The 21588-nt window shown below is 34.9% G+C and overlaps 1 protein-coding gene and 1 pseudogene across 1 annotated transcript; both read right to left on the bottom strand.

The window, feature by feature from the left end:
- Positions 1–772: 772 nt before the first annotated feature.
- On the bottom strand, positions 773–5547 carry LOC132065603 (bi-functional coumaroyl CoA and feruloyl CoA ortho-hydroxylase F6H2-2-1-like). The gene is made up of 2 exons (XM_059459065.1): positions 4964–5547; positions 773–1506 (listed from the first exon to the last, which is right to left on the bottom strand). Exons 1-2 carry the CDS (start codon positions 5464–5466, stop codon positions 933–935), a joined length of 1077 nt encoding a protein of 358 aa, XP_059315048.1. The 5' UTR covers positions 5467–5547; the 3' UTR covers positions 773–932.
- Positions 5548–14653: 9106 nt separating this feature from the next.
- LOC132065604 (wall-associated receptor kinase 1-like) lies at positions 14654–19023 on the bottom strand (annotated as a pseudogene).
- Between the last annotated feature and the right edge of the window lie 2565 nt (positions 19024–21588).

Raw genomic sequence — 21588 nt, forward strand, 5'->3', positions numbered from 1 at the left:
TTACCAGGTTATCCCGAAGAAAGTGGTTCAAAATATTCATCATTCTTGTGGAAGCTTGCTAGGTGTATCACGTGGAGGACCTAAAGTTTCGACATTGTGGATAGCATTCGGTGCTTGGTGACCATCTATAGCTAGCTTACTTACAGGACTATTGTCTTTGGCTTTATCTAAGATTTACTTTGACCAGGAATAAACATGCTTTCTTGTCTTTGCAGGTGGAAATGGTACGGATGCTTTGTGCAAATGCAATTCATGATGAGGTTGTCAATCGTGGCGGATGTGTTAATATTGTTAAGTTTGGATTATTTATTTTAATTAGGATGGGCATGTAGTTAAAAATTATGTGAAGAACGATTTTTTCTTGAATACTTATGCCTTGTATGGGCGAGACTTGGCATAAGTATGCGGGTCGAAATAACTTTGATAATTCCTTCACAAAGTTATGCGGTGGGCATACTTTTAATGGGCAAACTTTTATGCGGACCGGCATAACTTTGTGAAGAATTATCAAAGTTATGCTGGACAGCAGATACTTATGCCAAGTCATTTCACAAGGCATAAGTATGATAATTCTTTAACAAAAGTATGTCGATCCTAAGAATAAATTAAACATTTTTATAATTTTTTTAAAATTTTGTTGCGCGTGGTTCGCTTGGAACCTATGGGTGTTAGCGAGAATTAAAATTTTAAAGATTTCAAATATGAGGGGCAAAATTTAAAGACCACCCCAAAAGAAGGGCACTCCGCGCAAAAAAATGGAGTTTATACACAGTAAACCCAACGGATTGTGATATGATTCAAAATTCAAACCCATAATGTTGAAAAATTACAATTTGTATTTGTCTTGAACATCAATATGGTTTGCACTAGTTATTTTTGGTACTAGCGGCTTTATTCTCTTGACAAACAAATGGTATTAATCTAACATAGCATCAGATTCTAGCAAAATCTAGTGATGCTTTACCAGAAGGCCTCTTACTGAAGAAATAATCCCAATAATCAGAAAACAGAACTTGTTTATACACTGGTTTCTCTCCATCTTCCGACGCTTGTGGGAATGGACCAATGACACTGTCAAGCCTAGGATTCACAAAGAGCGGGATGGATATTCGAGCCCTGCTTGAATCGACCGCCGCGCAATGCTCGACACTCTTGTATCGATCATTGCTTATGATCTGCAACGAGTCGCCTATGTTGACCGCTAAGGCGCCTTTGATCGGAGTTACGTGGATCCAGTTATCGCCTTTAGTCCCTCGGACGAAGAGGCCACCTGTGTCGTCCTGGAGGAGCAGAGTGATGCAGGAAACGTCGCAGTGTCTGCGACAACCAATTGTGATACTTGGATTTGGGCATGGTGGATAGTAGTTCATGTTGATAGCCATAGTTCCCATCAAGAGAGGTTCCAAAGATTCATCAATTTCATTGACATTGAGACCCTTCAATAGCACCTCTAGCAACTTTTTAGCAAGTGGTTTACTCCACTTTTGGAACTCCAACACCTGGTTCCTGTGAATTCATTAGCAAAATCAGAAATTTCACTGAGGATGTTAAAATTCAATGGATGTGTATAAAAAATAAATTTTTACCTACATATGCAATACAACTTTATGTACATCCTACCCTCCCCATACCCAACTTGTAGGACTACACCGGATATTGTTGTATATGCTTTATAACTTTTGAGTTTAAATGATACACACTATCAAGTGAGTTTGTTTGCATAAGTATATACATATGACAAACACATAATCGCCTGCCATAGCTATAGAACAAAAAATTCAGAAATTTTATAAAGCACAAAATGAAGACATTTCAGAGTAAATTTCTGGTCACTAAACTTTACTTAATTATGATAAGTAATAATGTTATAATTTTTTTTCCCTCTTAAAGTAGCTTCTTTTTGTCGGTAACTGAACTTCACCCGCTGTGATACAAAAGTCACAAAAAAGTTTATAACAATAAAATCACCTTGATAGATGAGTTTTATCACCATACCGAGTACCTTTCAGTGCCTTTACTATTATATATAGGGAAAAGGGTCAAATATACCCCTTTACTTTAGTTTATTAGTCAACTTTACCCTCCGTTAGCGAAAGTAGTCAAATATACCTCTTCCGTTAATAAAGTGCACACTTGTACCCTTAAGTGGATGGTAATCTCCAATACAGCTAAAATTAACCATTTAACTAAAAATACCCATGCCCCAAAAGTTGATCCGCCCCTACCCAAAAAATATAACCAGCCCCAACCAAATATACGCATCTACGCATTCTAAAAACTCAGTCTATATTTTCAAGTTTAACTTTTTCAAAAACAAATGATATATATGCAATGTTATTTTTCAGCAGTTGTGTTGCAGAGATGATTAACCAACAATCAGAATACTTGATTTTACATTCAGAGTCAAACATGAGGGAAAAAAAAAGTGGAGCATTGAGGCAGAATGTAGTGAGCTAGTGGCATAGCAAAGCATATCAAGTACTGGAAAAATAAGATTTCTTCTTAACGGAGATAATAATCGCCATTATGCCAAACACCTAAAAAGTAAAACCATATAGCAGATCATTCATCTAAGTGATCCTTCCTTGCCTAGTACATTGGAAAAACACTTCAGTTGTTAAGTAATTCGCAAGGAACGAAATTGAGGAATAGAATTACAATAATATCATAAGAATAGATGGAACACGTATACTTGCAGCAAGGATTAAGCTCAGAGAAACAAAAACTTATGCATAGACAGTGGCGGAGCTAGGATTTTCGCCTAGGGGATTCAAATGTATAAAGAAGTAAATATACGAAGAAGCCAAGGGATTCAACGTCAACTATATATACATACAAAAATAATTTTAACCTCATAAATGCAGTGTAATTTTTCCGCTGAGGGGATTCGGATGAACCCCTGGAGACTACTTAGCTCTGCCACTATGCATAGAGTTCACAATGCGATAATGACCATGACTTCCGTTACAAAATCGACCTAGTTCAGAGGATATATACCCATCGTCACTGATACACAGCTCTCACACTCGAAATTTTTTAGAGATGGTATATTTGGGTGGGGTTGATTATATTTTTTGGGCCGGGGCGGGTCAACTTTTGGGACATGGGCATTTTTAATTAAATGGTTAATTTTAGCTGAACAGGGGATTTCCATCCACGTAAGGATACAAATGTACACTTCATTACAGGAGGGGTATATTTGACCACTTTCGCTAACGGAAGGCGAAATTGACTAATAAACTAAAATAGAGGGGTATATTGACCCTTTTCCCTTATATATAATATGCAATCTTTGATTACTTTAACGTGGACAAAAAAATACATTTAGGGCCTGTTTGGAAAGCCACCTGGTAATTGGAATTGGTGTAATTACTAGGGTAGTAATTCTGACCTAGTAATTACGGTAGTGTAATTACAATTGTTTGTTTGTCATAACGTAATTAAATTGTAATTACAAGCGTCTTCATTTGGTTGCATAAGTGTAATTACGGTCGGTTTAATTTAAAAATAAAATTTAATTATAAAAAATTTAAAATTAATATTTAAAAAATATTGTCTTTATAAATGATATTAAATTAGTTATTTAATAACACATTGTTTCTTGAAAATATATTAATTAATAATCATATATTTGTAACTAATATTGTAACAAAAATAATTGATATATATTTTTTAAATTAATATTTAATTTTAATTAATTATAAAACTTAAAAGAAGACTTTTTTTGTGAGAACGTCATGGATTAGATGTTTGACAAAAAAATAATATTAATAAATATAATGTCATAACATTATTCAAATGTTTGACACAAAAAATCCATCAAATGTAAGTGAAAAATAAACAACATGCAATGTGAAAGCAAATAACTTAAAATTGAAAATATAACCTAAATTAAAAATCCAAAAGAAAAAGTTCAACATAATACTTTTATGTCAAATTCCAACATTACATAAGTAAGTTCCAACGTAGCTTAAGTAAATAATTCAAAAGAAAGGAAAAATATAAATTTTGCTATGCCTCATTCACACGATAAATTATACTTTAATAACGTCACGTTATATGTCAAGTTTGTTAATAACTCATTCTTTCCTTATATATATTAATATGTAGTTTCAAATATTAGAATAATAACACGGTTATGCTAAATGAATAAAATAAAAAAATAAAAAAATACGACGATTACATGGAATCACAAGAAAAGGTTGGGAATGAAAAGAAAGAAAATGAAAAATAAATGATATAAAAAAGAAAAATATATTTTAAAAAATAAAAATAATAAAAAAGTAAAAATAAAAAAGAAATTAAAATAATAGAAATAAAAAAATATTAAAAATCAAAAAAATCAAAAAATTAAAATAATAGAAATAAAATAAATTAAAAATAAAAATAAATTAAAGTAAAAAAATAAATTTAAAAAGTAACCTTGTAATTACGGGGTATAATTTTTTTTTTCTTATTCCCTGAGGTGGAGAGTGTAATTACACCTTGTCAATTACACTTTTGTCCCACCTGGCTTGTGTAATTATTTAGTCAAACACGTATGTTTGTGTAATTACACCCAATTCCAATTACCTGGGTGGCTTTCCAAACAGGCTCTTAGTGAATTTACTGTTACAACCAATGAACTTGCGTTAAAAAGAAATAATTTCTTGACTTTACTGTAATTCTTCGATCATACCCCTAAAATTAACCCAAATATTTCAATATATTCCCCCAAGTTAATATGAGAAGAAGAAATTACCTAATTTCAGGTAATTAATGTTAGTCACGCCCCAACATAGGTACCACATATTGGGTGGATAAAAAAGGGAGCTTGGTGTACCAAGCATCCCACATTCATGCGGAATTCTAGAGAAGCCCGAACCCCAAGAGAGTATGATGTTGGCAGACTCAAAATATTATAACGACTCAAACATGTAACCTATAAAATACACCGAGTGGAAAATAAAAAAAATTAAATTACCTAGTTTGAGGAGGCCAAAGATTGCTATCATCTTGAGGATTACAACCATGTTTTATGCTATCCCTCCACTCCAAAACTTTCTCATCTTTATCACCAATAGCACTCCAATACAACAACACAGATTCATCAGTACCACCATTCTCCTTATAATACTTAATTTTTTCTTCAGCTGGCAATTCAAAAAACTTGTGTCCTGCATCCTTCAAATCTTCAAGAACTTCAAGTGGGATCCCATGATTTATAATTTGGAAGAAACCCCACTTGCTTGCTGCTTCTTGAATTGATTTTGTGACATTTAAATCATCAAAATTTGATAAATCAATAGTGGGGATTGATTCTTGATTGTCAACTTGTTGGTTTTTGTCTAGTCTTTGTTCTCTTGGTTGTATGCATTGATTTGGGACAGTTTCAAGGCCTGTGTCTACTAGGCCTTTAACACCATTGGCTTTCTTGATCACAAAATCAAATATGTCATCTGTTGGTTCAAATTTTGGAGATGACATTTTGACCTTGAAAGTATCTGCAACAATGGAACAAAGCTATTGGGGCTTGTATTGGTGGGGTGCGTTGGGTTGGGGTTGGCGGGGGGTGGGGAGACTTGATACCTCCTGTGTTGTTAAAATAAATAAGGATAGGAACGTGAATTGACAGAGACAAAGAAAATTGATGAAGAGCCTGTTTGGATGAATTTAAAAAAAAACAGTTTATAAGCCAAAAAAATAAGTTAGATTATTTTATTTTATTTTTTTAGGCTTATTTTTAGGCGTAAAATAGCGATAAGGATAGGTCCAAACACTCAAAAAAAGCGAAAACAACTTATAAAAAAGTTAAATGAGCTCGAATTATACTTTATTATTGAGAGCCCGTTTGGATTCATTTATAGCTTAAAATTTATTTACGAACATAAAGGCTGAAAAAATAAGTTGGGTAGTCCAACTTATTTTTTGGCTTATAGTTTTTCGAACATAATTAAACTTTTTAGATAAACTAAGTTAAATGGGTCTAATTATTTTTGAGCTTATTTTAAGACAAATACGACTTTAATTTGGTGGCTTAAAACTCACAAAAAAGGAAAACGACATAAGCAACTTATAAGCTTGATCCAACAGGCTCACAGTCGCACATATTTGTTTCCTGCATAGAAAATATTGAGTTCAGATAAATCTAATCCCTAAAAGCTATATGTGCCACTAAGAAAAGGTTGAGGACTGGCATATTGGATTGTGGAGCTTTTTCTATTTTATTTTATATGATACTACTTTTTAATATGTTAAGAAGAAAATATCTTTTATATTTAGAAACTCTTTAACTGTAATAAGTTCGTATAGCCATCAAATTATCATAACAAATTTAAAATCATAAATATTAATGATACTTTAGTATGTATAAAAAAATTAAAGCTTCGTCATATGAAATAAATCTTCTAGAATAGCCGTATGGAAATTGGTGTTTGTGGCTTCTTGGCATCCATATGCCTGAATTGTGGTAAGATAAGTTGGTAGTTGTTTGAATAATATCCACAGCCTTATTTGACCATAAATAGCTACATCTTTCTTGTCAGTTGTCCTGTATGATGAAATTTGTTTATTTATAGTATAAAAAATATAATATAAAGTGACCTTAAGAAAAGAAAGGAAAAAGGAAATCTAATAGTAGCAGTGAGTGATAGTTTGAAAAGGCAACATTGTTCGGTGCAATGTATCTTTCAAAGCAATAATAAAGGTTTTGACCAATATCATCCCTGTTATTTTATTTCAACTTTCACTCCATCCTTATAATATCTCATTCACCTTAAACATTCCTTAAGTTCCTCAAACTTAATCAAAACATCCCTCCTTTAACTTTCCATCTTCTTTTTAACGTAACTTTCTTTTCTTATGTGCAATGCCTCTTTTTTTCTTTTTTAATTCAATAATTTCCCACAAGCTCTTCAAAAAATAGAAATAATTTACATGAAACCCATGTGGCTGAAGGACATCAAATCTCCTTCTTTATATGTTCAAAACTCACAAATTACTCATATACAAGGCTAGCCCACGATAAATTTTATGTAAAGCGAAAGGCCTATTTCACTAAAGAAATTAAAACTAATCTTATTCACCTAAGCACATCAGCAACACTAAGTTGAGCTTGCTGCTGCCAGTGATCAACCCCTTCCAGATGATGATGATGAGACTTTTAATTAAGAGTAATTAGCTATTTTGGCCAGCTTTCGTGGTCCATTTTTTCCACCATTATTGGGCGTCTAAGAACTTTGTTTCAGAATATGTAGGCCTTTTGAACTCCGTTCTTGATCAATTTCATTTTTGGTTTGTTGGAAGGATGTGAAGTTTTTATTCATATCTTCTGTATGTGGGTGCAGTGAAAGTTGAGGTGAAACTAGAGGGATGATATTGGTCAAAACCTTGCAATAATATTGAGTTTAATTGATAGATTGAATGGGAAATGGAGGTAAAAGAAGTGGAGGGAAAATGAGTTATTCCTCTTGCTTTATGAAATGACGATTTATCCTCGTTGGTAGTGGAAAGAAAAGTTTTCTCTTAAAAGTAGAAGTACTCCTTCTTATTGCTAAAGAGTTAAGAAGACAGATGTTTCTTCTCATCATCGTCGCTCGACTTGGCTTCGGCTTCGGATTTCCTTACGAATTTTTTGAACTTCAAAACTTCTTCTTCTTCTGCACAAATAAATTCTAGTGTAGTTTACTGCCGTTGAGTGGTTCGTCGACACCGTTGTTTGAGGTACCGATATCTTAGGTGAGTAAGATTGTTCTATCTTGGGAGGATATATTCCATTAATCAATAATTTCCATATGGACACACTGTGCATTCGTGGGCTCAATTTTCATTCTTAAATATTTTTTAGATTGTTCTTACTTTTTTTAAATTTTTTTCCGTTTCTCCGTTTTTCGTCCGTATTTAAATTTCTCGTTTTCGTAAATTATTTTTTACTATTTCAACGTTTTTGCAATATAGTTTAATAACAATCTTAAGGAAATTATATTTTATATATTAATCTGTATTCTGTTTTAAAGATTAAAACCTTTGTGGTTTTTTACTCCGTATGAAATTTCGTATTCTGACTTGAATATATAAAAACTTCGTTGGAATATTAAAGTTCATACTTGTACAATGATTTAAAGAACATAAAAACTTCATCGTTGTTGTTGTGAAAAGTTTGCTACTGCGATTATTAAAACGCTTTGTCAATTTTGACAGTGAAAAGAAATGGTACTTGAAAGCACTACTACTTCTGTGACTGTTGCGGCAACAAGCCGGCGGAAAAACTAGGGAAATTTTCTGGAGCCAACTTCAAAGGATGGCAGCAGAGGGTGTTCTTTTGGCTTACCACTTTTGGTATGCAGAAGTTCACCAACAAAGACCTCACCGTGCTCGCCGATATGCCAAACAATGAAAAATTTATGATTGCTGAGGCGTGGAAACAGGCAGATTTTCTATGCAAGGGCTACATCCTAAGTGCTTTGGAGGATGATTTGTACAATGTCTACAGTGCTATGAAAACTTCTAAAGAATTGTGGGATGCACTTGAGAAGAAGTATAAGACTGAAGACGCATGCTTGAAAAAATTTGTAGTTGCCAAGTTTCTAGACTATAAAATGATAGACAACGAATAGATTTGGAACCCCGAGTTCAGAGCTTCAACTTATTTTTTATGACCTTATTCTTTGAAGGCATGGTAATTAACGAAGCATTTCAAGTGGCTGCAATGATTGAAAAGTTGCCTCCTTCGTGGAGAGATTTCAAAAATTATCTAAAGCGCAAGCGCAAGGAAATGAAGTTGGAAGATAAGACTAAAGAATTGTGGGATGCACTTGAGAAGAAGTATAAGACTGAAGACGCATGCTTGAAAAAATTTGTAGTTGCCAAGTTTCTAGACTATAAAATGATAGGCAAGCAGTAAGCAGTTGGAACCCAAGTTCAAGAGCTTCAACTTATTTTTCATGACCTTATTCTTTGAAGGCATGGTAATTAATGAAGCATTTCAAGTGGCTGCAATGATTGAAAAGTTGCCTCCTTCGTGGAGAGATTTCAAAAATTATCTAAAGCACAAGCGCAAGGAAATGAAGTTGGAAGATCTTATGATTCGTCTCAAGATTGAGGAAGATAACAAAACAGCCGAGAAGAAGTCGCGTGGGAATTCAATGGTTATGGGAGCGAATATCGTTAAAGAGGCTGCCCCAAAAAGTAAGAAAAGTAAGAAGTCACCGAGGACAAAAGGAGCAAGCCAAGAAAAGTTCAAAGGCAAGCTGCTATAATTGTGGGAAAGGCACAAAGCCACAGATTGTCGTCTCCTGGAAAAAGGACAAGGGAAAGGGACAAGCCAATATGGTGGAAAAGAATGATGACATGGATGATTTGTGTGCAATGCTATCGGAGTGCAATTTGGTTGGAAACCCAAAGGAGTGGTGGCTTGATTCTGGTGCCACTCGACATGTTTATGTTGTAAAGAAGCATTTGCAATCTACGCTCATTTGGACCCGAAGAGGAACTGTTTATGGGAAATACTGCAACAGCCAAGGTTGAAGGATATGGGAAGATGACAAACGCAAGTGCGACTCTCAACAACGTTCGCACGTTCCAACAATTAGGAAGAATTTAGTTTCGGCGGACTACTCGTCAAAAAGGGGTTTAAGTGCGTCTTTGGTTAGTGAGGAAATTGTAATAAGTAAGAATGATATGTTCATAGGAAAGAGCTACCCCACCGAGGGCCTTTTCAAACTCAGTATAATGGTTGTTGAGAGTATTAATAAGAATTCAGCTTCGTCTTACTTATTGGAGTCAAATGATTTATGGCATGTTCGTTTAGGACATGTCAACTACAAAACCTTGCGAAAATTGATTAATTTAAAAGTATTGCCTAAATTCAAGTGTAATAAATCAAAATGTGAAATACGTGTTGAATCTAAGTTTGTTAAACATCCATATAAGTCTATTGATAGGAATTAGATCCTTTAGACTTAATCCACACAGATATATGTGATATGAAGTCAATACCATCTCGCGGTGGGAAAAAGTATTTTATAACTTTTATTAACGATTGCACTCGATATTGTTATGTGTATTTGCTTAATAGTAAGGATGAAGCAATTGACGCATTTAAGCAATATAAGAACGAAGTGGAAAATCAATTAAATAAAAAGATAAAAATGATTAGAAGTGATAGGGGTGGAGAATACGAATCTCCTTTTGCATAGATATGTTTAGAATATGGAATTATTCATCAAACTATCAAGCCTACACACCACAATCAAATGGAGTTGCGGAAAGGAAAAATCGAACATTAAAGGAAATGATGAATGCTTTATTAATAAGTTTCGGTTTACCGCGAGAGCTTGTGGGGGGAAGCTATCCTCTGACTAATTGAATACTCGACAAGGTGCCCATGACAAAAACACAATCTATTCCATATGAACTATGGAAAGGAAGAAAACCCAACTTGAAATATTTCAAAGTGTGGGGGTGTTTAGCAAAGGTCCAAGTTCCTTTGCCCAAAAGGGTAAAAATCGGACCAAAAACTGTGGATTGTGTTTTTATTGGATATGCTACAAACAGCAAAGCTTGTCGATTTTTGGTTCACAAATCCGACAATCCCAAAATTCATGTTAATACGGTAATTGAATCAGATAATGCTGAATTCTTTGAAAATATTTATCCGTATAAAATTGAATATGAGTCGTCAAGTGAAAGATCTAAACGACCGCGGGAAGAACCAAAGGAAAGTACACCAAGTGAAGAGGATCCAAGGCGTAGCAAACGTCAAAGGACATCTACTTCCTTTGGACCAGATTTTGTGACATTCTTGCTTGAAAATGAGCCTCTAACATTTAAAGTAGCGATGTCTTCTTCTGATTCAGCATTTTGGAAAGAGGCAGTCAATAGTGAGATTGAATCAATTTTGATCAACCATACATAGGAATTGGTTGATCTTCTTCCTGGAAATAAACCTTTAGGATCAAAATGGATTTTTAAAAGGAAAATGAAAGCTGATGGCACTATTGACAAATATAAGGCAAGACTTATGGTCAAAGGTTATAGACAAAAAGAAGGTCTTGATTACTTTGATACATACTCGCCGGTAACAAGGATAACATCTATTCGGGTGTTAATAGCACTGGCGTCCGTACATGGTCTTGAAATCCATCAAATAGATGTTAAGACAGCTTTCTTAAATGGAGAGTTAGAGGAAGAAATTTACATGGAACAACCTGAGGGATTTGTGGTTCCTGGTAAAGAAGGAAAAGTGTGCAAACTTGTTAAGTCGCTTTATGGACTAAAACAAGCACCCAAACAATGGCATGCTAAATTTGACCAAATAATGTTGGCAAATGAATTTAAGATCAACGAGTGTGACAAATGTGTTTACATTAAAAACACTCCAAATCATGAAGTCATTGTTTGTTTATATGTTGATGACATGTTGATAATGAGTAAAGATATTGCCGATATAAATGCTACTAAGCGCGTCTTTGCGCTAGCAAATTTGATATGAAGGAAGTAGGAATTCTTTGGTTTGATCTTACGCATCAGAATTCATAAAACTCCACAAGGTCTAGCATTATCGCGGTCTCATTATATTGAAAGAGTACTTGACAAGTTTAAGTATTTGAATTTCAATGTTGCCAAGACTCCAATTGATGTGAGCTATACATTTCAGAAGAATGAAGGTGAAAGTGACTCACAATTGGATTATGCAAGAATGTTGGGAAGCTTGATGTATATCATGAATTGTACGCGACCGGATATACCATGTGCTATTAGTAAATTGAGTCGGTTTACAAGTAATCCCAATCAAACTCACTGAATGGCAATGAAGCGAGTGTTGGGGTATCTGAAACATACCCAAGACTATGCTTTGCATTATAACAAATATCCCGCCGTGATCGGGGGATATAGTGATGCAAATTGGATCACTGGATCATCTGAAGTTAAATCCACGAATGGATATGTTTTCACAATTGGGGGTGGAGCAGTGTCTTGGAAATCATCCAAATAGACGTGCATCGCTCGTTTTACGATGGAATCTGAGTTTATAGCTTTAGACAAGGCCGGTGAAGAAGCTGAATGGCTCCAGAATTTCTTAGAATATATTCCATTCGCTGACCTGCGGGACCTATATGCATACATTGTGATAGTCGAGCGAAGAATAGGTAGGGCGGGCGAGCGTTATGTACAACGAAAAATCTCGTCATATACGACGGAGACATAATACCGTGAGACAACTACTCTCTAGTGGAATTATCACTATTGACTATGTAAAGTCTAGAGATAATGTGTCGGATCCACTTACAAAAGGCCTAACTAGAGAGGCGGTTGAAAGATCATCTAAGGGAATGGGTTTAAGGCTAAATGGGTTTAAGGCTATGAACAAGTCATCATGGCGGTAAATCTACCTAGCAGACTGGAGTTAAGGAGATCAAACAAAGTTGTGACTGACGGTTCGACATTGTCAAATAACTCAATCCATTCTCGTGATGAAGACAATGTTCAGCAACAAGGATAAAACATTAAGGTTTTTTAACGAGTTAATAAAGCTTAAGTTTTTTAATGGTTTCTAAGTTTGGCAGGTTTGACCAAATAGTGTATCTACGCGATAACACGTTTAGGAATCACCTATGTGAGTGTGAAATGTAAGCCGCTTCAAAGAGGATGATTGTAAAAAGCCCATTCTCTATACACTTATGAAACCAGGAGGTGTTCATGGCTGAAACGAACATAACTGTAAGAACCATAGATGGTAAAGGATTGATTGTGTGACATGTGGTTGTCTAGGTATACACCAAAGCTCGACAGGTTCAAAGATATCAAATCTCTGGAGATTGGCCGAGTATATCCGACATATGTTCACTACGAAAAGTTCAAAGGAAAACCTACTTATCCAGATGCAATTAATCTTTGCTTGTAAATTACACACTTGTCCGTGCATTTCTTTATCTTATAGCCATTCCCCATTCATGTGGGGGATTGTTGGGTTTAATTGATAGATTGAATGGGAAAAGAAGTGGAAGGAAAATGAGTTGTTCCTCTTGCTTTATGAAATGAGCATTTGTCCCTCATTAGTAGTGGAAAGAAAAGTTCTCCTACTTAAAAGTAGAAGTACTCCTTCTTGTTGCTAAAGGGTTAAGAAGAGGGTCTTCCCTCGTGCCGTCATCATCGCTCGGCTCAGCTTCGGCTTCGGCTTCGGATTTGGATTAATTAATTAATTAACTTATCCAATTCTACCGTTAGTGACCCGGATCCGCGTGTCGACCCGCAACCCCGTTCTTTCCGAGTTTTATTTAAATTTCCCACCGTTTTTAAAGTGAGCGTACCGAAGGGTTGCAAACCTTCGGAAACTTGATACTTCCATGGCTATAAACTCGTTTGATTCCTCGAAATTTTCCTTACGAATTTTCGCCGAACTTCAAAACTTCTTCTTTTTTTCGCACAAATAAATTCCGGTGTAGTTTACGCCATTGAGTGGTTCGCTGACACCATTGTTTTAGGTACCGATACAGGTGAGTAAGATCGTTCTATCTGGGAGGATATATTCCATTAACCTCGGATACTTGCGGGGAATAATTTCCTTAAGGACACTTTTGTGCATTCGGTAGGCTCGATTTTCATTCTTAAATATTTTTCGAGAGGCATTTCTTACTTTTCCAGTTTACATCTTTTGTTCTTACTTTCCGGTTTGTTTTCCGTTTTCTCTTGGTTTTTCGAATACATCGATTTACTCGCTTTTTGTTTTCGAAATTATTTTCTTTGTTTCAACATTTTTGCAATACGCTTCTTTATAACAAATAATACAATGACAAATGTGCAATGTGCATGCCAGAAAATTGCTTTCTCATATCTATTTTACACGATACACTTCTTTATTTGTAATCTGTTGAGAAAATAACAAGAATGGTCCATTATTATCTTTGTTTACGTTCAAAATAGTTTTTGAAGTATCATCTGAGCAGTCTTGATTTTTTAAGTTTATCAAAAGTGAACATCTTTTCAAGAAAAAAAGGAACATCTTTGATCTCATTAAATATCTATCAAACTTTAATTATTAAATTTAAAAAATTTGTGAAAATAGAAAATATTTAATGAAAATTAGGATTTGGGTGTATAGTTTTCTCATTTTATGTTATTTTTGGTTTATATCAAGAGTCTTATGCAACTTTTGAGGTACAATTTTTTTTTTTTTTTTTTTTTTTTTTTGTCTTGTGTAATTATTTATGTTGCGGTTTTTGGGGTTTTGGCAAAAAAAAATTGGTGTTTCTGGTTAATTTTTTTCTTTTCTGACAATTCCGATTAATTTTAACAATCGGAATTTGGTAAATATATGTTATAGACTAAAAGTGCTAACTTTTGTCATTTTCTCTAATATATTCAAATAAGAAGGATAACTTTATTAAAAATAGCATAATTTATAATTTTCATGTTACTCTTAAGGCATGAGTTTATATCCATAATAATTATCATGACAATTGACAAATTTAAGATTACAAGTTTCAAAAGATTTTCCTTTTTTAAATTATGCGTTCAACAAACACTACCTTCACATCAAATGGAATGAAAGGAGTAATACAATTACATTTTCTTTGGCCTTACCTTATCAAAAGGTTTTAAAGCTTGTACTTCAATTTAGGACCTAAAGCGAGCTTCTGATAGATTTGACGGAAGATATGCCAAATATGGAAATGATACATAAATTTCAACTAAGCCAAATGCTTAAAATTCAAGAAAAGAATTATACATACATTCATACTGGTTCAAATATACAGAAGAGAGTACAAAAGGGGACTACATTTTGCAACGTACAAGTTACTCCCTCTGTCTCAGTTTATGTGGCACTTTTCAAGATTATGTACGAACTTTGACCCAATATTTTAAGATGTATTTTTTCACCAAATTTGTATGAGAAAAGTTGCAAATTATAGTACTTTTCATGTAGTTTTCAAATATATAAATTTAATCTTAAAATATTAAGTTAACCTAATCCAATTTGGCTTCAAAGTTTAGTCAAATTGACTGTTGAAGAGCGAAAAGTGCCACATAAATTGGGACGGACGGAGTATGACACAAAAATGCAGGCTTTACACGAGTAATCGATCACCGGGGGTTGTGAATATGTAACATCATCCGACTATCCAAGCTCTGTTGTCCGGAGAATTCTCCGCTAGTGATGAAGTCATTAGTTATATTGATCGCGTAAAGGTCCGATGTTTGTTCTGTTATTAATCCAAGAGTCTCCTCATCTTGACTTTCCTGAGTTTGAGACCACGGATGTTTGGTGAACTTCCTTAATCCTTCTAGCTCCATCGCCACTTCTTTCATTGTAGGCCTTTCTTCACTTGTTAACCTAAGGCAGTGGCAAAGTCAGAAATTTCGTAAGGGCATTCAAAGTTTAATATGTATGTATAAAAAGTAATCCTTGACCTATATACACAAAATAATTTTCTATATACACAAAATAGGTTTTCGATGAAGGGTATTCAATTACGCCACTGACCTGAGGCATCTCTTTGCTAGCTCAGCAACACCTTGGCATTGCTCGAAGCTTCCTTCTCGTAGCACTTGAGTTTCGAGCACTTGAAACAATCGGTTTTCCTTAATAGACCTGACGAAAAATGCAGCTAGGCTTCTCTCGTGTTCGGATCTTTGCAGTATCAAGAGGCATTCGCCCTGTTAAGAGCTCTGCAAGAACTACTCCAAAGCTATAAACATCGCTCTTTTCTGTCAATTGGCTTGTATGGAAGTATTCTGGATCCAAGTAACCTAAAGTTCCTTGAACCAATGTAGTCACTTGAGTTTGATCCAGTGACACTAATCTAGAAGCCCCAAAATCTGATATTTTCGCTGTGTAATTCTCATCGAGTAGTATATTCATAGACTTCACGTCTCGATGAATTACAGGAGTAGAAGCTGCAGAATGAAGATACGCGAGAGCACCAGCAGCTTCACACGCTATCCTCAATCGATTTGCCCAAGAAAACCAACATGTTTCTCTACCTTCGTGAATATGGTAATAGAGGGTACCTTTAGAGATGAATTCGTAGACTAGTAGAGGGACTTCAGTTTCCAAACAACACCCCAAGAGTTTCACCACGTTTCGATGATTGACTTGCGAAAGAATGACCACTTCATTGATGAACAATTCTATTTGGCTCTCGTCCATTATTCTCGACTTTTTAATCGCAACCACACGTTTGTCCGGAAGGACGCCTTTGTAAACCGTACCATAACCACCTCGGCCGAGGATACGATCCTCAGCATAGTTGTCAGTGGCTTTCTCGAGTTCTCCTGCTGTAAAGATTTTAGCTGCATATTCCATGCCACCCTCATTCGATCTGAATTTCTGTGTCAGCATCAAACCGCCATTTTTCTGAAAAAACTTTTCCCGGAGTCTTATGAGCTGTCTTCTTTTGATGCCCAAGTATATCCAAGTGGCACTGATGACCAAAGCCAGAAAGCCAAAGCACAAACCTGCATGAATATTTTCCAAATATATTGCATTCTCTGTCAAAACATTCTATACGAGTCACTTAATTCAACTATGCAGATTAATTGACCTACCTAACTCTAACGAAAGGGGAGCAGCACTTACTTGGAAACTAGAAACTTGATTGCATGGAAATTTATGTTTCATTGTGTTAGCAAATGCAATTTAAATACTACTCTGACCATTTCATTTTATACGACGATATTTGACTATACATAAAGTTTAACAAAAGAAGAAACACTATTGTATACAACATACCAAAAGTACCCTCAAAACTCGTGGTTCTAAACTTATCATGACATTATGTAGTTGTAAAAGCATGTCATTAATGGTAAAATGTTTCAAGTTAAAAGATGTTCCAAATATAGAAGGTGTTTGGTTTTGGAATAAACTAAAAAGGAAAGAGTGTTGCATGACATGAAATAGAGGGAGTAAAAAGATGAAAGCAAAAAGCCCATAACATTGAACAAAACTAAATTAACTTTTTAAATTAACTTTTTCTTGGAAGGATTAAGATATGAAAACAAAATTAAATTAATCAAAATCCACCCCCAGAGGTTAGCTCAATTGGCAAAGGTTGAGGGACTTGTGTCTTGGATCAGAGGTTCAAGCCCTACGCCAAGTGAACTAACTCTGATTTTTAAGTGATAAAGCGTAGAGGGATAGAGCCATCATCCCCGAGTTTTGAAGGCTGTTGTGGGCCCAAGGAACGGATTTTTTGGTCATAAAAAAGAATAATCAAAATCTGATGGAGTAGACCTACCTAGTGAGAGTAGAAGGATGGGTGACTTAGAGTTCCGAGGGATGCAACCGCGGCCATTTCTTTTGCCATCACCAATCTGACCGTGTGGACAAGTGCAGTTGTAGCCTCCAGGAAAGTTATTGCATATTCCATCACAAGGATTCTCCTTGCATTCATCTATGTCTGACAATTAATCAAATACCATAAGGACAATAAGAAAAAGAGAGGCTGAAAACTGAGACAAACTAATCTTCACTTGCTACAACCATTACACACTTAGAGTCAAACCAACACATAAAAAATCATATGTAGAGATTAGAGAATTATGTAAATTTGGAAGAACATGAGCTAATAATTCAAGAAAAATACATTAGCTTTCACTTCTTCTTTCTTTTTTTTTTTTTTTTTTTTTTTTTTCAAAAACAAGATAAAAAAGAAGGGAGGGCAGGTTGGGCCAAATATCAGACGGGTTGGGTTACGACCCACTATTTGACCCCTCTTAACCCAACCCATTTTGACCCAATAACTTGGGCAACTTTGTGTCATGACACCTTCTTGTATTTGACCCGTTATGACCTGTCCATGTTTAACATCAATTTACCATAACAAGGGCGGACTTAGTGTACAAGTTACCGGTTTACTCGAACTTAACTTTGGCTGAACCCTTACTAAATAAACACAAATCATAGATTCGAACCTAGTGATCAAATAGGTTGGGGCAACGATTTCGAACTCGAACCCAAAAAGTTCAAATCCTGTATCCCTCTTCTAGTAACTACCTCTAAATTGTTGTCTTACCTGTGCAACCTGGACTGACATAAGGGTTACCCTGGTATCCCTGATTGCACCTGCAGCGATAACCTCCAAGTCCTGTGTCAGAATCCACACAAACACTATTTTCCTGACAAGCATAATCAGCTGCTTTCTTGACCTCAGTGCAATTACCATTGCCAATTGCCCAATCAATCACCACAGGAACTTTCTCTATAACCTTGTTCCCAAAACTCGAATCGGACAAATCCGAGCTGTTGAAAATGAACTTATCAGGCTCACCGAGAAACGCATAGGCACAAGGGTTAAAAGAGGACACATTTGTGTGGTTATTCAAACTCCCAAGTGAACCCACAAAACTCTTCAAACCCTTCGGGATTGAAGTCTGGCAACAACCGATACCCGAGCAATAGCCATCAATTATGTCCTCTCTTTTAGAACAAAGCGAAATGCATCCACTGCTGAAGTTTCTCCCTTCATAGCCTAAAATGAGAGCCAGGTCGTCGCAGCCAACTAGCATCAAGTTGTTGAGGTCGGAGAAGGAGAAAGGCGTCGAATTCAAGCTAAAGTTCATCTTGTATTCGTCAATCACCGCCCCTTTTTGATTGTAACACTTGCTCCCAACATTGTTCTTGATGAGTATGTGATCATCCAACAAATCGACGACTTCGAGATCTTTTCCAGAAAGAAAGGCCTTTGGAGGATTGAACGAAGCGTTACAGGTTATATCAAATGAAGGGTCAATCGAGCAGCCTGCTCGGTTACCAATACCAAAAGGAAATGGGACAGTTAAAGCCCCGCATTTACTCTCACAGCCAGGTTTGGTAATGGTGGTAGCATTAGCAATGGATTTTGTTGTGGTTTGTAATGATGAAACTGAAAATAGGCTGCATATTAGTATTATCAAGTGGAGGAAAGCTACGTTAAGAAGCATTTTGGACTTGAAAAAGAAGTATAGCTAAGTGAATCAATTAACCAAAGAATTTAGATACTAGCTAAGGTAAATGATTCAGTATTTAAGAGAGAAAAGTCTAGTTTTTGAGCTGACTTTTGTGAGAATTAGTACTAGTTTAGAACATGGAATGGGTCATCAATCTTTCTTTTTATCAAATATAACATTTGGAGTGTTTAGAAATGATCAATGGTTTTACCTAGTAGATGTTTGAACCATTCAACTACTTGGTATTTTGACACTCATAGGATCATAATGTTAGAAAAATATTATTTTCTATTTAATATCTCAAAAATAAAAGGATTACTTCTATGACGTTTTTTATTGGCTTTAATACAAAAGATTTGATTATGATTTATTAGCCTTAATGGCGAGATCCTCATAATGAAAAATTTATGCATTTGCCAAAACCGTTGTGGCAATTTAACATTGCCATTTACTAGCCTTTATTGGACATTATTTCTAATTAAAATTGCTAACGTTATCTTGACAATTGAATATGGCTATTCGAGTATAGCCTTTATGGGTTTCATTACAGAGATTTTCAACTTCACTCTTTAGCCTATATATGATCTTGTTTATTCATTTTGTAGAGGGTAACAAAAATACAAAATAAGAGACTTTTCTTCGGGTTTTCTTTCTTATTAAATCTTTGTTAGATTCTAGCTCCTAGTTTTGTACTAGAAGAGCTTGTTGAATCTTGGGGGATACACCCATACCGGGTGAAATATCCTTAAGGACAGTGTCATAATTGACATGCCTCAAGCTATCAAGAGTTTCTCTGCAAGGGTTCGTGATCAAGCATTTTCCTCAAGTGATGAAGAAAAGTCCCTACACGTGTTCGTGATGAAGTATTTTTACGTAAGATTTCCAACAATCTTAAGGATATTTTTATACTCTATTCTTACGGAGAATACGGTTTATAATATTTCCAACAAGGCATCTAGCGATAAATATTACTTGAACTACTTGGGGGACAATGGGGATGCACTTGGTGGAATCGGTTGGTCCACGACGAGTTTGGCTGGGACGTCAAATATGTCGTTGGCGAGACTCTTGTTGCTAAGTTTCTAAGGTAAGGGAAATGTCCGTAACCATGCACCGTGTTTGGGAAGTACCAAGAAGAGGTGAGAACTTTATATGTGCATGTCTTGGAAAGTCTAATAAGGTATGACAATATTTTATGTTTATATTTGGAGAAAAGAAAACGTGGTTAGTTGACATAAAGTCAATAAGAAAATCTTCGTGAAAATAACTATAATTACATGTGTGGCAAACTAAGACATTATATCTCTCGGTGTAAAGAAGATTCGGAGAAATGATAATCCCGCTAAGTAAAATAAGTGTGGCTAAGCGGATGATATAATTATTGTGGTCATTTCTTAAGCGAATCTTGTGGCTAGTGTGAGAGATTGGGTGTTAGACTTTGGTGCTACTAAGCATATTTGTGCTAAAATAATTTTGTGTTCTACACCCGAGTTGAAGAAAAAGAATAATTGATTTATGTTCGTGATTCTAGAATTACTTATGTTTTTGGAAATGGAAAATTCTTCTTAAACTCACATTTGAAAAACATTGGCATTAACTGAGGTGGTACATGTTTCTAACATCTGATTCAACTTGAGTTCTCATGTGATTATTAGGACAAGTTGGGTACATATTTTATTTGAGTTTGATAAGGTTTATCAAAAATAACGTTTTTGTGGGTGATGATGAGTCTTGTGTGTTTGATAATTTTCAAGATGAAAATATTAATACTTTGTTTCGTTGGTAGTTCATATAATTTATTTCATATTAGAGTTGAATATGTTAGTTTTTTCTCATATCAAGAAAATACAGCTTTAAGATTGTCTTATCTTTGGAAAAACAGATGTCTACAGTTATAATTTTAATGAGACCTTAACATAATCATCTGAATATATTTCTAACTTTAGCTTTGTCCTTTACTAAACTTGTTTGATAGTCATTATACTAATTTATTTTGCAACGCCTGTTTAGTTGTTTAATTTGTAGCAGACCTATAATAATAGTAGCTTTGAACGCTTGGGTGTAAATGTATATGATGATTTGATTGGAATTCAATGGTAAAAACGTATTTGGTTATTTGAATAGCCTTTAAAGGTTTTTATTACATTTTAATATTGAGATGTTCTCATTTATTTAGAGGTCAACTTTCTTGTGGAAAGACTATTCATTAGACTGAAATATTTGAAAGTGTGGGGGTGTCTTATAATGTTATGCTCCTCAGTTTTGGAAAAATATATATTTGAAAGGTACTATAATTATGGTACTAAATATAGTGAATTTTTGGAGTTGGTTGGTGATGAGGCTAAATGTTGAAGAGACCTCTTAGTGAGTATTCCAATTGGAATAAAGCCAACATCTTTTGTGTCTATATATTGTGGTCGTCAAGCGACAATAACTGTAGTGAAATATAAATTTTTGAATGGCAAAAATAGACATATGTATTTGAGACATAATGTGTTAAAGCAGCTGCTATGAGAATAAATTAATTATGTAAATTATGTGAAGTCGGAGGTGAATCTGATCAATTCACAGACTATAAGAAACATCGAGGGAATGGGACTTTTGTCAATTGAGAAGATCAACAATGATGGTAACCCAACCTATGTGATTGGAGATCCCATGAATTAGGTTCATATGGGTAAT

The sequence above is a fragment of the Lycium ferocissimum genome, chromosome 7, assembly GCF_029784015.1.
Source record: "Lycium ferocissimum isolate CSIRO_LF1 chromosome 7, AGI_CSIRO_Lferr_CH_V1, whole genome shotgun sequence".
NCBI classification, from domain to species: Eukaryota; Viridiplantae; Streptophyta; class Magnoliopsida; order Solanales; family Solanaceae; genus Lycium; species Lycium ferocissimum.